Here is a 16,834-nt window from a genome sequence, read left to right as displayed (position 1 = left end):
ATCAGAAAAAGACATCAGAACCTCTGGAATTGGAGTTATAGACAATTGTGAGCTGCCATGTGGGTGCTGGGAAACAAATTAAGGTCTTAATTAAGCGCTCTTAATCACTAAGCCATCTCTCCAGCCCCCCAGCAAATAATTTTTTTTTTGTTTATCTATTCAAGTTTTAGCTGAAATTTAACACAACAAGGTTGTATAGAAGAGATGATACTTGCTTAGTTTAATTCAGGGAGGATGCTGGTCAAATTTCACTTCTAAATTAAGACATTTCCTCTTGGTTTCTTATTAATGGTCTACCAATAAAATAATCACTAGATTTTGTTCCTTATCAGAAAAGGGTATGTTTTTAAAATAAAATTTGCATTGAAATGTTAAATACAGAAAGGGACACATACAAGACCACAGTGTGATGATACACCTTAACAAAAAAGAATGCTTAAATTATTGTTAGGTTTTTATATTGGGGGGGCTGTCATACTTTTTCTTTGAACCTATTAGTGTAGGTACTACCAACTCCCAGAAGCTTGTCCTTCATGATCACAGCACCAGACTTTTGTGAGCTCCTATACGGATGCTGGGAATCAAACCTGGGTCCTCCACAAGACTCACCAATGATTTTAATCGCTAATCCATTTCTCCAACCCCATTAATTTTTCTGTCAATCATAAAACTAGCAGTTTCTTTATAGCTTCATTATATGTTATCATATCTAAGTGTGCATTCCCAAATAATATTTGAAGTGTATAACAAAATGATATAGTAACTGGGTGATGGCACGTGCCTTTTTAGCACTTACTTGGGAGGCAGAAGCAGGAGGATCTCTGAGTTCGAGGCCAGTTTGGTCTACAAAGCAAGTTCCAGGACAGCCAGGGATACACAGAGAAACCCTGTCTTGAAAAACCAAAATAGGGGTTTGGAGATTTAGCTCAGTGATAGAGCACTTGCCTAGCAAGCTCAAGGCCCTGGGTTCGGTCTTCAGCTCCAAGGGGGGGGAGTGGGGAGGGGGAGGGGGAGGGGGAGGGGGGACGGACCAAAATAAAACTATGTAGTACAATTCTTTTGGGTTCTTATTTATGATTGCTTCAAGGCTTCCTTTATGCTGTTGTTGTTGAAGATGGTACACATAGCCTGCTCCTCTCTCTCCCTATGAGTGAGCAGCCCCTTTACTCAGTCAGTCTAGTTCTCTAAATAGACATTTAGGTGTTTTCAATTTGTGGCTCTTGATGTTGATATAAACATTTTCATACATGTTTTAAAGTATACAGAGGGTCACAATGCTGTTGGCTATAAATCCAGAAATTAAATTCCTGAGTCTTAAAGGAAATCCTTATTAGATAAGGCCATAGTTTTCAAAATGGCAGGAACAATCCCCATAGTAACCAACAGCATGAGAATCCCTGGGTCCCACATGCATGCCAACACTTGGCACAGTTACTGCTCCCATCTGGATAATTCCTGTTAGTCTACAAGCCTATCTCACACTAGAACACACAGTCTCTCATGGCTGATGAAATTGAGCACTTTTTAAAATCTTTTTAGACGGGATCTCTATGGAGTCCTGTAAGTCACTATGTAGACAGGCTATCCTTCAACTCACAGAGATCCTCTAGCTTCTGGCCTCTAAGAATGCGGAGATTTAAGGCCTACATCACCATGCCCAACCAAGTTCTATTAGTTGGCCATCTGGAGTTTTCTTCAGTAAATGTCTACTTTAGACTTTTACACATTTTTCTAGAGACATGCCTTTTTAAAATCCTGGTTTATATAAATTCATTGTATATGTCTAAAATAAGAATGCTCACTTTTCACCTATTTCAGTATTATTGAAATGTCATATTTTTACTAAGATTTATTTTTGCTTATGTGTATTGTGTTGTGTATGCATGTGTCTATGTGTGTGCATGTATATAAGGGCATAGGTATGTGTACACGAGGCCCAAAGCTGACTCCTGGAGTCTCTCGTCCTTCCTCTTGCTGCCTGAGGACAACTCTTTCTTTTTTTTTTTTTTTTCTTTTTTTCTTTTTTTTTTTTTTCGGAGCTGGGGACCGAACCCAGGGCCTTGTGCTTGCTAGGCAAGCGCTCTACCACTGAGCTAAATCCCCAACCCCAGGACAACTCTTTCTGTTCGTTTCTCATCCAGCTAGTCTGACTGACCAGCTTGCTCTTGGATCTACTGTCTCAGCTACAGAATTCTCAGTTATAGAATGTAATACATATGTATATGTATACACACATAGTTACACAATTCCTCTACATTGTTAGAAACCTCTGTAATTATACTTAGCTTCGTGGCTATGTTTTAGTAGTCTCTACATACTACTTCATATACTCAAATCTTCCTCGTTTTGGATTTTTTTATGTTACCAGAGATATCTTTCCAACTAATTTTCCCAAAATAAGTGTACAGCATAAATTTCAGATCTTTTTTTTTTTTTGACTCCCCCTACCTTAAGCAGAATTTATCTACAAAATAATTTCCCCTGAGAACACTGAATGCAACCAATCACCTTTAGCAGTCTGTGTTGCATGTTAGAAACCTGGGGCCAGTCTTAAGTCTGAACAATGAACAGTTCACTACTGGATCTGTGAAGACACGGCTCGATTTAACAGCTTCCTCTCAACCTGCTTCTACCATGGGTGGGCAGCTGCTTCATTTGTTCATCTTAAGCCGTCCATATCAAGTTCCTCTTTAGTGTCTGTGAGCTTGACATTAACAAAATGAAAGTCAGGCATAATTGTGACATTTTTAATCTAGCAGCCTCTGTGAGTTGAGGCCACTGAGTTTCAGGCAAGCCAGAGCTACTTAGTGAGACCCTGTCTTAAATATGAAATAAAATAAGCACTAGTCAAAAAAAAAAAAATCAGACTATGTACGGTAGCACACGCCTTTAACTCTAGCACAGGAGGCAGAGACAGGTGATCGATGAACGCAAGGCTGACCTGGTTTGTATAATGAGTCCCAGGCCAGCAAAGAAGATGTCTCAAGACTAAGTCTTAAAAACAAAACAAAACAAAACAAAACCAGGAGGCCAGGTGTGAGGGAGGACTTTAATTTAAGCACTCGGAAGGCAAAGGCAGGCAGATCTCTGTGAGTTCAAGACTAGCCACATCTGGAGAGTAGGTTCTAGGCTAGATAGGGGATACATAGTGAAATACTGTTTCAAAACAAACAAACAAAAATAAATTCTCTGATATCAATCATGCATCAAGAACCCCTGTTTTGGACTGTATTATATTCAGTGTTGGTTTCTCAGTTGATGTAATTCCATTGTTAAGACAACTCTGTACAGCCCAGGCTTTACAAATAAGGAATCTGAGGGAAACAAGAACTAAGCAAGCACTTGCCCAAAGTCATACAGCTGACAAATGGCAGAGCGTGGATTCAGATGCAGATACTCTGACTCCAAACTTCCTTTTTCTGTTGTTTTCAATAAAATTGTGATGACACATCACCATTCATCTTTTTTTCATTAGCAGTGATACTGGAGAACTGAGGAAGGTTAAGTGGATATTTTGTTTACTACTTTATGATGGAAATCCAGTGTTTCAACACATCAGAACTGCTTTTACCATGCCACACTGTTAGTTGGTAGAAACCTCTTTTGAGAAGATGCATGACCTAGTTACAGAAAACAGACTCTATGAAACTGTTTTCAACCAAGGCAAAGGATTTCCAAAATGAAAGACCTGAAAATATTTTGAAAGACTATTTCTAAAGTTTAAATAAGTTTTTTTTTTTTAAAGAAAACACCTGGGGCTGGGGATTTAGCTCAGTGGTAGAGCGCTTACCTAGGAAGCGCAAGGCCCTGGGTTCGGTCCCCAGCTCCGAAAAAAAGAACAAAAAAAAAAAGAACAAAAAAAAAAAAAAAAAAGAAAACACCTAATGGATTATTGAGAAAGCATTTGCATGTTCTCAACAATTTATTAATTTACCACTTACAACTACAACAGTTAAGGATATACTAAAATTTCCACCCATGCTCTTCCCTGACCACTGCTGTATAATTAGATCTAACTCCATGTCCTCTGGCATGCACTGAACTACCAAGCGGAGATGAAGAAGTCAGAGCCAGCTGTCCCACTGCTCCTGCCCCTGTGCTGGCAGAGCTCACAGCCTGGGGGAAGCACACACACATGAACAGAACTCCATGCGGTCAGTGCTGGTGCTGTTACAGGCTGTACACAGAAGGAGACATCAGAACAAAGTGGGGACAGGTCTTCCAAGTTTTCCTGGAAGTAACTGCTATACTGTCAAAGAATCAGAGGGTTTTCTGGAAATACTTCTTAAAAGTGTTAAGGGATAATCAACTAGTGGTTTGCAAATCAACGGGAGTTTAACGCCTACTTCTAAACTCTGCCCTGTGATTAGCCTAGTGACAAGAAGTAGGTCATACAGAAAATCTGGAAGTCACTTTTTTTTTTTTTTGTTCTTTTTTTCGGAGCTGGGGACCGAACCCAGGGCCTTGCGCTTCCTAGGCAAGCGCTCTACCACTGAGCTAAGTCCCCAACCCCTGGAAGTCACTTTTTTAAAAGATTATTTTTATTCAGTGGGTTTGAGTATTTTGCCTTCAGTATGCATGTGCCCTGGGTATCCGCCTGGTGCCTCTGTGGGCACCACTCTACAACCAGACCCTGGAAGTCGGTCCTTGTTTTTCCCCCACTCTCTTCAATTAGTGATCAAATCTCTAATTCAGCATATGCATAATTCAGGTTCCCACCACCCAACACCCCCCCCCCCCCCCCCCGCATCCCCACTACAGCCTCCTCATTTTGGGCTGCAGCTTCCCTGGACTTGGGAACTGCAGTCGTTATCTCCTTACTAGCTACAACTCTCCTTCAGTGGTGCTTGCTCTATCTGGCCCCCTCCAGATTCTTTCTGGCTGCCATTCCCCACTATGCTAAACTTTCTACAGACCTTGAAGGCATTTACACCAACACCATATTCAAGCTACCTGGCACTTGTGTCTGAAATTTCACTCTTCCCTTGCAAAAACCCACTTAGGTTTAAGTAACTTATCTGAGAAACCATATGATACTATTCTTCTTCATCATCTTTCCCATTTACTGATGAGAAACCTCTCTGTGTGCTCCACTACCTTATCAGGACACTGCCACAAAAAACTTCATTCCAATCACTCTGCAACTGTCCATTCACCTGGTTCCCTAGATCTGCACCATCAATCTATCAAGTACAGTAACTGCTACACAGGAAGTCATCCAGAAACGCCGAATGGAGGGATGAATGATGAACAGAGTTAAACCTAAGAAAGGCGATGGGACAATCAGAGGTCATGGAGAAAGGACAGAACACTGAATTTCCACCTTTAATGGGTAGAAATAAGAAAACACGGAAGGGAACAAAATGAACAAAGAGGAGGAAGCAGAAACACCTAGGATCATACACACAGCGCTGTGACCCAAGGGAAGAGAGACGTTAAGGGATGCAGGTGGCCACAGCATCAACACTGAAACTAGTCAAAGGAGAGAAGACAGACAAGGCCACTGCTTCTAAGGAGGCTAGTGGTGATCCTCACACCCAATGCTGAGCCTGCTCCCCTCACCCTGCTCGGCATTCTCTATCACCAGCTTTCTCAGCCATTCTGAATTTAGGACTTAAAAATACCAAATGGTATAAAACTTACCTGTGCAGTATTTTCCCCCATGATTAATTTTTTTTAAAATGGAAACTATACAAAAAAAAAAAAAAAAAAAAAAAAAAAAAACCACCATTCAGATAGAATCAGGCTTGTTTTTACTATTTCTTTTGACATTCTATATTTTTATAGGATTTTATACAATTTTTAAAGTTTTTGTAAATGTTTGAGGGTGTGCCTGCAAGTGTGTGCGCCGCAGGCACACCTAATGCTGCAGAAGCCTGAGAAGACTCAGATGGAGGTGGTGCACATGCTGTTGGCCACCGTGTGGTGATGGCAACCAAGAAGGGTCTTGTCCAGAGCGGCAAGTGCTCTTACCCTCCGAGCCCTCTCTCTAGCCTCACACAACTGCTTTTTCATTAAACTCTATGTCCTAATTATTGTTCTTTTGGTGGTGATGGTGGTGACACGGTTTCACGTGATTCAGGTTCCTTGAATTCACTATGGAACTGGAGACAACCCTGAACTTCTGATTGTCTTGCCTTCACCTCCCTTTCAAGTGTTGGAATGAAAAGTGGTACCACTTTTGCCTTTGTTTGCTTTGATGGTGTTTTGTTTGTTTTAATTTTACTGTATTTATTTTGTGTAGAAGAAAATAGTTTTGCCTTGCGTATATAAGGAGGCCAGAGGACAACGTGTGGGTGTTTCCTTTCTTGTTCTACCGTGTGGGTCCCAGGAATTGTGAGTCGGTTGTCAAGTCTGAGCCATCTCCCTGCCCCCATACTTGGTTTTATATGTGGTGCTGGGGATCAGGATTTTATATGTGGCTTTGGGCATGCTTGATTTAAGCACCCTACCAACTCAGCTACCTCTCTAACCTTTGTTCTGCTTCTTTAAACAGAGTTTCTTTCATTCTACAGCCCAGGATGGCCTAGAATTCACTATGCAACTCGGGCTGTCCTACACTATAAAAATCCTCCTGCCTCAGTCTCCCAAATTCTGGGATTATAAATCTGAACAATGGGCTGGAGAGATGGCTCAGTGGTTAAGAGAACCGACTGTTCTTCCAGAGGTCCTGAGTTCAAATCCCAGCAACCACATGGTGGCTCACAGCCATCTGGAATGAGATCAGATGCCCTCTTCTGGTGTGTCTGACAGCAGCTACAGTGTACTCATATATAATAAAAGTAAATAAATCTTTAAAAAATAAAAATAAGGGGCTGGGGATTTAGCTCAGTGGTAGAGCGCTTACCTAGGAAGCGCAAGGCCCTGGGTTTGGTCCCCAGCTCCGAAAAAAAGAACCAAAAAAAATAAAAAAAATAAATAAAAATAAATAAACCTGAACCACCATGCCTGGCCTTAAATTACTTCTTAATTACGCTTATATATAGAAAGCATGAGTACTTAAAATAATGCTGCATTGCTTTTGAAGTCTAATTTATGCTTATTTCAAACTAAGTTAAATTTCTGTTTAAAAAATGCAATAAATTAGCATTTTAATTTAAAAAGAAAATATTACAGAACTAAACATCTTTCTTTGCTAAGCTACTTATATAATTTTTCCATCACACACTGCTAAAGTAACTTTGACATTTATCAATAACATCATTTGTGCTGAGAGGTGGCTTGCTATCACTGAATTTCTTAGCTTCACCCATTCAGGCCTGGTTTTAAGTCTGTTCATGTTCCAGGGTCTGGCTGCTAAATATGTTAAAAACTAGATACGGAAACATCTACAGCAGCTGTGGAACTTTCCTTAGGTGGTCTTTGTTGTTTGTTTTTTGAGAAAGGGTCTTAATGTCTAACCCTGACTGTTCTGGAACTTGCTATGTGGCTTGGAATTCACTGATCTACCTGCTTTAAAGGTGTATGATACTACATGCTTTTTAACTTTTTATTCCATTTATATATTATTTATGTATACATTCCATGTGTTGCATGTGTGTGTGTACACATGCTGTGGAAGTGCACATGTGTGAAGTCAGGACAAGTTGTTGGAGTAGTTTCTCTGCCTCTACCTTGTGGGTCCCAGAGAGCAAGCTCAGGTCACCAAGCCTAGCAATAAGCACTGTTAGACTCCAAGCCAGTTGCCCTCCCCAGCTAGCACTTTGGTCTGTACTGACTATTCATATGCATTCACTTATTTTTCTAGTACGTATAGAGTACTAGTTTCTGGGAACTCTTTATATTCAGATTAACGACCTGTTACACACGCTTTCCCTGGCTATGTTTTTAATGTATGATATTTGATACAAAGGGTTTTAGTTAGACTCACATCATCACTCATCTCTTCCTTAGAATCACATCCTACACTTGAAGTTTTTTTGAGATGGCTATGGTGGACTGCCACTGATACTGATGAGGTGGTCTACTCTATCTAAGATACACTGAGAGAATCTAAGTTCCCCAAAACTTGTCTTTACAATCCCAGCAGTCGTCAATATAAAACATAAATTTAGAACTAAGGCCTAGACTTGCTTCAATTTTGGCTGTTAATACAACTTAAAGAAAACAGTTTTGAATTTAGAAAAGCCATTCAAAATTCCCTTCAACCCACAGGAAGCACAGACCTCTTGCTAGTTATCACCCACCTCTCAAGAACCTGTTAGGGATCCTTATGATGGGACAGGACTGAATGAAGCGCCTCCTAACTGGGTCCCATCGTATTTTCTTCTTACCTGTCACCACAATTATCAGCAGTAAGTCAGACACATACAACACATGGCAAATAATACATAGTTACTGTATTATAAAGACAGAAAACAGAAAACAAAACAGTACTTGAATACAGAAGGAAAGTGATATAAAGTATCATTTAACTCTGGAAGTTAAAATGACAATACATAAGCAGTGATGAAAGTCTTCAACTCTTACCCCCCCAACAACACTGAAATCATGTGCACCTTTTTAAAGCTGGTTCAATAGCATGTGCACTCAAATAATCACCAATGCCATCTTGTGGCAAAAATTTACCAGGAATTTTAGAATCGACTAGAAAGAGCAGTCTTTTAAAGCCAATGAAGCCAAAAGGCACTCCACCCAAAAGCGTCAGGTCCAACACAGGCTCCTCCGCTCACGGTTTCTTTTACTAGTTACAAAGCCATGGATGCTGGCCTTCAATAAGAAATCTGCTGGTCTTAAAAATTAAAACTAAGTGACAACCAAGTCAAACAAAACATTACTATCTGGGCACCTCCATGTAGCAAAGGGAGAAGGAGTACATATGCCTCCTAGGAAGCAAATTAACTCCATGCTAATCCCAATTAAAATGTGTTTTCTTATGAAACAGAAGAAAAATGTAATGAACTCATAGAACTGTTCAAAGGAGCAATTTTCTCTCTTCCCAAAGTTTTGATACCTCCCATTAAAATAGCTCTTGTCAAAAAAACAAACATTGTTTGCATAACACATAAAGTTTATATTACATCATATAATTCCCTCAGCAATCCACACTCATTTTCTTAGGCACCTGCTATGCCTGCATCCCTGTTTTAGGATCTAGAGTTGCAAAAGAAGGATATGACTCATCCTACCTAGAACTCCTGCTCAGGTAAGCAAAGGACTTGTATAAACAAATAATCACATACAGTGAGGTAGGTGTAACAAGGGCTGTAAAAGCCCTCACAGATCTTTTGTAGACACATGTGAGGAAGGAAGCCAAAGGAAACTGACTGATGATGGAGGTGAGGGCTCCACCTAAACATCCCTCCTCCCACTACATCCCACCTACTCTGGCTCCAGTTCCCTAGGAAGAGAGTGGGTTTTGCTTTAAGCAATTGAAGAAATATTCAGATGATCATCAGAAGGTCTAGCTTGTGTATTCAAACACTTGACATGGAGAAACACAAATTCTGTTTAGTGCAGTAATATGACCTTCACAATACTATGGAGAAAAGAGACTTAAGGGGAAATTATATATCTGGCAAAATATATAAAATCTTTTAAGTATGTGGTTCCCGAATGTTGGTCTCTAGATTGCTGCTAGGTTAAAGTGAAAATTCCCAGCCCAATATAAAATAAGAAAAATATGACAAAAAGCTAAATGTTCTCTTCAAAGGTCTACCTTTTTTGTTAAATAGTCTTTATTTTTCTAAGAGAATGATGATAGAAAATTGCATTGGTTATGCTTTTACATATCTTTACTTAGAAAAATAGAAAATTTGCAAACAAAAATATACTCTAATATTACTCTAATATATACACAAACATATATATTTTTAAATGTACAGACTGAACCACTGCTTTGAATCAATGATACACCATGATGACTCATGAGTCCCACACAGGAAGTCATACTGCCAAAGATACTAACACATATTATACACTTCCCTTACTCTCACTTATGCTCCATTTAGAAAGACGAGACAGGCACACACAACCACTGAATAGCAATACAAGACAGAATATAACAAGTGGTTAGCTTAAATTTGACAATTTTATGTATCAAAAGTGTTAAAGTGTACATACCCTTTGACCCAGCTATTCCACTTCTAGGAATCTATTCCTAAAGAAATAACCATAGATACATGGAAAGATGTATGGACAAAGATATTAACTATGGTAATATTTATAATGGTAAAAAATTATAAACACTTTCACTGTCCAACAAGAGGGAGATGGTTAAGTATGTTAGTTAAACATACTTAAATATCTTCATATGCTACATACCACTTAAAAGTTTATATAAGGCTATTAACATTAACAAGCATTTACAATATATTGCAAATGAACCAGTTACAAAGTAGCATTACAACATGAAATAATATTACTAAAAAAGTATATGATCATGAAAAATATAAAAGATTTATATCAAATTTTAATTGTGATCATTTCTGGGTAAGAGTTTATGAGTGATTTTGTTTTTTTCTCCTTTGTTTTCCAAGCTTTTGAGAACACATTACTTTTGGACTGGAAAAAGACAATACCATATTACTTTAATTTTTGAAAACATAATTTAAAAAAATACTGGAAAGAAACACACCAAACTGTTAACAGTGTAGTTATGCCTAAGGTTGGAGTAATTACTCTTTTTATGTTGGCCAAAAATGATATGGCATATTATTTATAGAAAATAATATAATCATATGAATTTTCCTTTTGCTTTTTTGAGATAGGACCTCCTTGCGTAGGTTTGGCTGCCCTGGAACTCAATATATAGACCAGGCTGGGCTGGAACTCACAGAGATCCACCTGCCTCTTTCTGAATCTTCCACATCCAGGTGCCATGTGAAATTTAAAACTACTTTAGAATATAGAAATAACAAAAAAATTAGTGAATCAAAGCTGTAAGCAAAGGTCTTTGGGAGAGCTGGGTGCGTAGCTCCGTATAGAGCACACTTGGCTAGCATGCACAAGATCCTGGGGTCAAACCTAAGCGCCCACCCCGTTTTGTTTTATTAGAACTGTTAAACATCATTGGCATGTTTCTCTCGCAGCAACCAACATGTTATTTCTGTCACAGAAAAAGGTAATGCTAACTTCATGGAAGTTAGTCAGTCAAAATGGATGCTGACTGTAGGACCCATGTGCTCATCTTCACCCAAAGAGCAGAGATGAAAGAGAGGGCAAAGGGGGGAGAGAGGAGAAGAGGAGGAAAAAATAGAGAACAAAGGGGAGGAGAGGGAAGGAGGAGGCATAGTAGCATAACAGTAACAACAGTAGTGTACACATGCACTTTTTTATTTTTACAGAAACACACACCTTTTAAATTTCATAAATGTATTCCTGACCTAAATTTCTATTCATTAAAGTTTACACAAACATCAAGCTGCTTGTGGTTAAAATTAAGCAAACTACCATTCTCCATTAATGCTTATTTTAAAATAAGTCTTCACAAAGAAAAACAATTTCTCTTAACATTTAACCAATATTTTATCTGCTACCTTTTCTTCTTTTTTACAAAATTTGCATCTCTATAATCATTGACTAAAATTAAAACTTTAGCAAGACACAAGCTAACTTAGCTTCTCCCCAATTTCATAAATAATGTCATCTTTTTACAAATCTACAGAGGTAGTGCATGCTTTCGATCCCTTGGGAGGCAGAGGCAAGTATATCTGAGTTCGAAAATAGTGTGGTCTACAGAGTGTGCCCCAGCACAGCCAAGGCTACACAGTGAACCCTGATGGAGGTGGGAGGCCTACAGAAGAAAGACAAATACCTAAAACTAGGCGGAGTCAGTGAGAAGTCAAAAGAAGAAAGGGAAAGTTAAGAGAACAGACTCAGAAGTCAGTCCAATAACAACCAGGAGTGGGTGAGAGGTGGCTTTTACTGGTTTAAACACTGAACTAAGACCACAGAGGCAGGCAGGCAGGCAGGCAGCACAAAGAGCTGAAACAGTCTGTAAAACTCACCACACTGTTGGTTGGTGATACATAGAAGTTATGTTACAGATCCACCCCTCCTACCTATTTGTCTCCTTGAGCCAAGTGTTTAAGAAGAGGTATTTGCTCCCAGATGAGACAGGTGGCAATGACCATGAGGGGCCTAAGAAGAGCCCTGTGTGGATATTGGCATTCTGACAGATTAAGGGCAGCTACAGTAGAGAATGGTTGGTATCAGGTACACTCTAGCTCACCACTCATCCAGTGTCCACTCTTCTCCCTACCGCAATCAGTGGGATCTGTGCAAAACACTGAGGGGAAGTCATAGCAAGGCTAGCAAAGATTCTCAAAGCAGGATGAACCAGCATAAAATCAAGACCCAAACATGGTAAAAGTGAGAAGTAGATGTTAAGATACCAAAAAGAAGTAACTCTATCAAAATTTGAAGTACTGTGTTTTTTGCTTTACAGAAGTGAACAAGTGAATCTTAAGCTTCATACGGAAATGGAAAGAGCCCAGAACACCTAAATAATATGGAAAAAAAACTGGAAGACTAACATGACACTTCAGTCCCAAACTTATATCGGTACAGTATTTAAAGCAGAGGTGCCAGCATAAGGAAGAACACTCGTAAACAAGTGATTTCCAGTGAGAACTCAGTGCTGTGGCTGCATATGCCTGTAACCCGCACACTCACACGGAGGGCAGAGCCAAGAGGATCACCAGAAGTTTGAGGCCAGCCTGGTCTACATGCAAAGTTCCAAGGCAGCCAAGACTACATAATCAGACACTGTATCAACAAACCAAAAGCAAATAAGTAAATATATAAATAAAAAAAGTGAGGGTTGGGGATTTAGCTCAGTGGTAGAGTGCTTGCCTAGCAAGCGCAAGGCCCTGGGTTCGGTCCCCAGCTCCGAAAAAAAAAGAAAAAAAAATGAGAATTCAGAGTTAAATACAAACATCTATTATCCATTAATTTTTGAAAAGTGACAAGGAAGTTAACTGATTAAGTCTTACAGGTAACAAGAATCATCTTTCCAACTTACTCTACAATTACATATTCTTTTACTTAGGATTTTTTGGGGGAAGGGACAGGTAGATATTGTTGTTTTGTGTTCTGAGATGGGATTCTCACTTTGTGGCCAGGCTTATGTTGACTATGAGCCTCCTTTTTTGCCTCCCGAGGGCTGGGACTATAGGCATTCACTGCCATATTCAATCTTTAAACCTAGAATTCTACATTTAATCTCTTTTTCATGTATAAGGAAGGGCATTTTTGGATGTTTAAGGACACAATAAAATTGCTCCCTCAGAAATCTGAAAAGGGAATCACTCAACATATGCATATGGAATAAAAAATAATATTTAACAGGACATCAGAGAGAGTGACCAGGGAAGCCTCAAATCTTAGTAAACAAGCATTGGCTGACTGGGAAATAACAAATTACTGACATTCATAACTGCAATTAGTTTGGGCTAGATAGGGGAGACTGTCTCAAAACACACACATAAAAGCCAGAGTGTGATGGAGCAGACCTTTAATCCTAGCACCCAACAAGCAGATAGATCTCTGAGTTTGAGGCCAGCCTGGTCTACTTAGTGAGTTCCAGGCCAGCCAAGGTTATATAGTGACCCTATCTCAAAAACCAAACAAACAAAACCTCAAACAAGAAACACACACACACACACACACACACACACACACACACACACACACACACGTACGTGCGTGAGACTAAATACATCTTTTGCTAAAAAGTCCTTGATTTTGGTTTCTCTCAAAACTGACGTGGAGGGGCTGGAGAGATGGCTCATTTGTAAGGACACCTGTTGTTCTTGCAGAGGACCCATAATCAGTTCCCAGCACCCATGTGGCAGCTCACAGTCATATGTAATTCTAGTTCCAGGGTACCCGATACCTTCTTCTGACCTAAAGGGATACCAGGCACACACATGGTGCACATGCATATAGCCAGGTGTGCTGGCTAGTGTATGTCAGCTTGACACAAGTCATTTGAAAGGAAGGATCATCAATTGAGAAAATGCCTTCATAAGATCCAGCTATAGGCAAGCCTGTAGAACATTTTCTGCGTGTGTGTGTGTGTGTGTGTGTGTGTGTGTGTGTGTGTGTGTGTCCGCCCCTGGGCTAATGGTCTGGGTCACTTAAGAAAGCAGACTGAGTGAGCTCTTCATCAGCTCCTCCATCCAGGCTCCTTCTGTCTAACTACCTTCCATGATGGACTGTGCTGTGGAAGTGTGAGTGAAGGTGACCATTTCCTCCTCGAGTTGCTTTGGTCATGGTGTTTCATCACAGCAACAGAAACCCTCATGACGACAGAAGGCAAAAACCCATACACATAGCATAAATATTTTTAAAAGAGTTTTCAAAACTGTGTATCATATCAGAACAAATACAATTTAAAAAATGAATACTGGTGAGCATGCATAGAAACTAGGTCATGTAAACACTCCCAGGTGTGGTAATACCTAATCCAGCATTTGATAGGCAGAGGCAAAGTATCTGTAAGTTGAGGCCAGCATGGTCTACATAATGAGTTCCAGGGCAGCCAGGGCTACACAGTGAAATCTGTCTCAACCCTCTCCTGCCAAAAGTGTGGGGGGCGGGGAGGGGGGAGAAAGGAAGAAAGGAAGGAAGGAAGGAAGGAAGGAAGGCAGGCAGGCAGGCAGAAAATAAATGTTACACAATCACTATGAAAGAGACATCACAGCAAGGTTAAACAGGTGCTTACTGTAGAATTATGTTCTTGAGCATTTATCTCAAATAAGTGAAATTTTATGTTCACATAAAACATATACACAAAGTTCATGACAAATTTATTCACAAGGGTTAAAATATGAAGCAACCCCAATTTCCTTCAGTGACTGGTTAAACAAACATCTATGAAATGTTGACGTGTGGGGCAACTTGGGTAGGTCAGAAGGGAATTATAAAGGGTAAAATGCACCAGTTCCCCCGCCTCCTCAGCTGGGGACTGAACCTAGGGCCTTGCGCTTGCTAGGCAAGTGCTCTACCACTGAGTTAAATCCCCAACCCCAAAATGCACCAGTTTTACCAAGACATTTCCATAGTTAATCTTGATGTCAGCTTAGTTGGATTTAGAGGTACCTGGGGTGTGTTTGTGAGGCTGTTTTCAGAGAGCAGAAGGCCCACTATGAATATAGGCTGGGACAGGCTGTGGTAGTGTGAATAGCAATGGCCCCCAGAGACTCAGGTATCTCCATGCTGGGTCCCCATATGAAGAACTGTTTGGAAGGATTAGGAGCTGTGAAGGAGGTAGGCCACTAGAGGTGGCCTCTGAGGTTTCAAAAGCTCATACCAGGCCTGAGCCTTTCTCTCTGTCACTGCTGCCTGTGAAACAGGGTGTAAAGCTTTCAGCTCCAGGGCCATTCTTGCCTCCATGCTTCCTACCATGATGATAATGAACTAAACCTCTTAAAAGGCCTTCTGTAAGCCTTCCTGAAAAACTCTGTAAGCAAGCCTTTAGGAGCTGCCTCAGTCATGATGTCTCTTCATAGCAGTAACAGTGACTAAAACACAGGTGTTTTCCTTTACTGCTCCCTGCCTACCATGAGTGCGCAGCCAACCCAAGATGCTTCTATAACAGTCCACCTTAGCATGGCCCCAGAAACCATGGAACCAAGGACTATGGACAGAAGCATCTCAAGTCTGAAGTCATCTCAAGATAACGTTTCTCCTTTTAAGTTGTTTCTCTGGTGTTAAGTCACAGAAATGAAAAATTAACACACACACACATACACACACACACACACAGAGAGAGAGAGAGAGAGAGAAAGAGAGAGAGAGAGAGAGAGAGAGAGAGAGAGAGAACCTTTGGTTCTGAAGTCTTTGTACCTGGTTTACAGGAGGAATTTAGAAGAGTTTGGAATGCATACTACAGAAGTCCTAGAACTACTGCTACAAGCTTAGCTTAATTCTGGTAGGAAGTCAAAACTCCGTAGTAGAGACAACTCACCAGGCTTCTTCCAAGTAGAAATGAGGACTCTCTTGAAACTGGACATGGGACCACTTGTGTCTTATCATAGCAAAGAATTTGTCTATATTTTGCCCATGCCTTAAGAGTGGTAGACTAAATGAATCTAGTAGAGAATTTTCTGAACAGTTCAGCATTCGGGCTATGGCATAGACATTGCTGACTGCTTTTAACTGGGTTGCAGTGAGTGAGAACTGGGGATAAAAGTTGAGCCAAACAGTTGAGAAGTGGAAAAATGCGCAGCTTGGCCAGGAAAGGCAGCATATGTAAGTCAAAACCAATGAAGCTTTGGCTGCTGACAAAAGGAGTCCCTCTAAAAAGATGCATCTTACAAAAGGACAGCAGGGAAATGCTTCAGGGGCATTGGGCATTGGCTGGGCCACACTTAGGACCCCAGAGCGCCCTGTTCACACCTGGCTGCCCAGACAAGTGTTTCTCTGAGGTCAGCAGCCCAAGAGAAAAGAGACCACAGCAGCAAATACCTAAGTGAGACTCTTCTTTAAGCTAGTGGCAGACATGGGGCCTCACATGACACTGTAGGGTTGTGTGCTTGAATTTAGAAGGACAGTCAAAGATTGTCATGCTTGGGTGACAATGAGATTACTGCATGGAGTTCTATTATTTTTGTTTGTTTTTCCAAACTTGTTTTCCAACAAGTCATTCATGTACCATTTTTAAAAAGATTTTTATTGTTGATTATGTGCAGGTGTGTGTGCTCGTATGTAGGTATGTGCATGTGAGTGTAGGTGCTTATAAAGGCCAGAGACAGGACATCTTCTGGGGCTAGAGTTAAAGGTGGCTGTGAGCTGCCACCTAACGTGGGTACTGGAAACTTAATTCTGGAGCAGCTGTGCTCTTAAGTGCTGAGTCTCTGCTCAGCCTCTCAGATGAGACTTTGAACCT

General features: G+C 40.4%; 1 protein-coding gene across 2 annotated transcripts in view; it reads right to left on the bottom strand.

Moving 5' to 3' along the window:
- Klhdc10 (kelch domain containing 10) overlaps window positions 1–16,834 on the bottom strand; it is a 57,817-nt gene that overhangs the window by 19,929 nt on the left and 21,054 nt on the right. Inside the window, exon 2 of one of the 2 annotated variants that reach the window (XM_087657211.1) lies at window positions 8,187–8,273. The exons of the other annotated variant lie outside the window; for it this stretch is intronic. Coding sequence (XP_087513337.1) covers window positions 8,187–8,273 — 87 coding nt within the window. The remainder of the gene's footprint in view (window positions 1–8,186; window positions 8,274–16,834) is intronic. 2 annotated transcript variants of the gene reach the window in all.

Source organism: Rattus norvegicus, chromosome 4 (assembly GCF_021556685.1).
Source record: "Rattus norvegicus strain SHRSP/BbbUtx chromosome 4, alternate assembly SHRSP_T2T, whole genome shotgun sequence".
Classification (NCBI taxonomy): Eukaryota; Metazoa; Chordata; class Mammalia; order Rodentia; family Muridae; genus Rattus; species Rattus norvegicus.
This window is presented reverse-complemented; position numbering and strand designations above follow the sequence as displayed.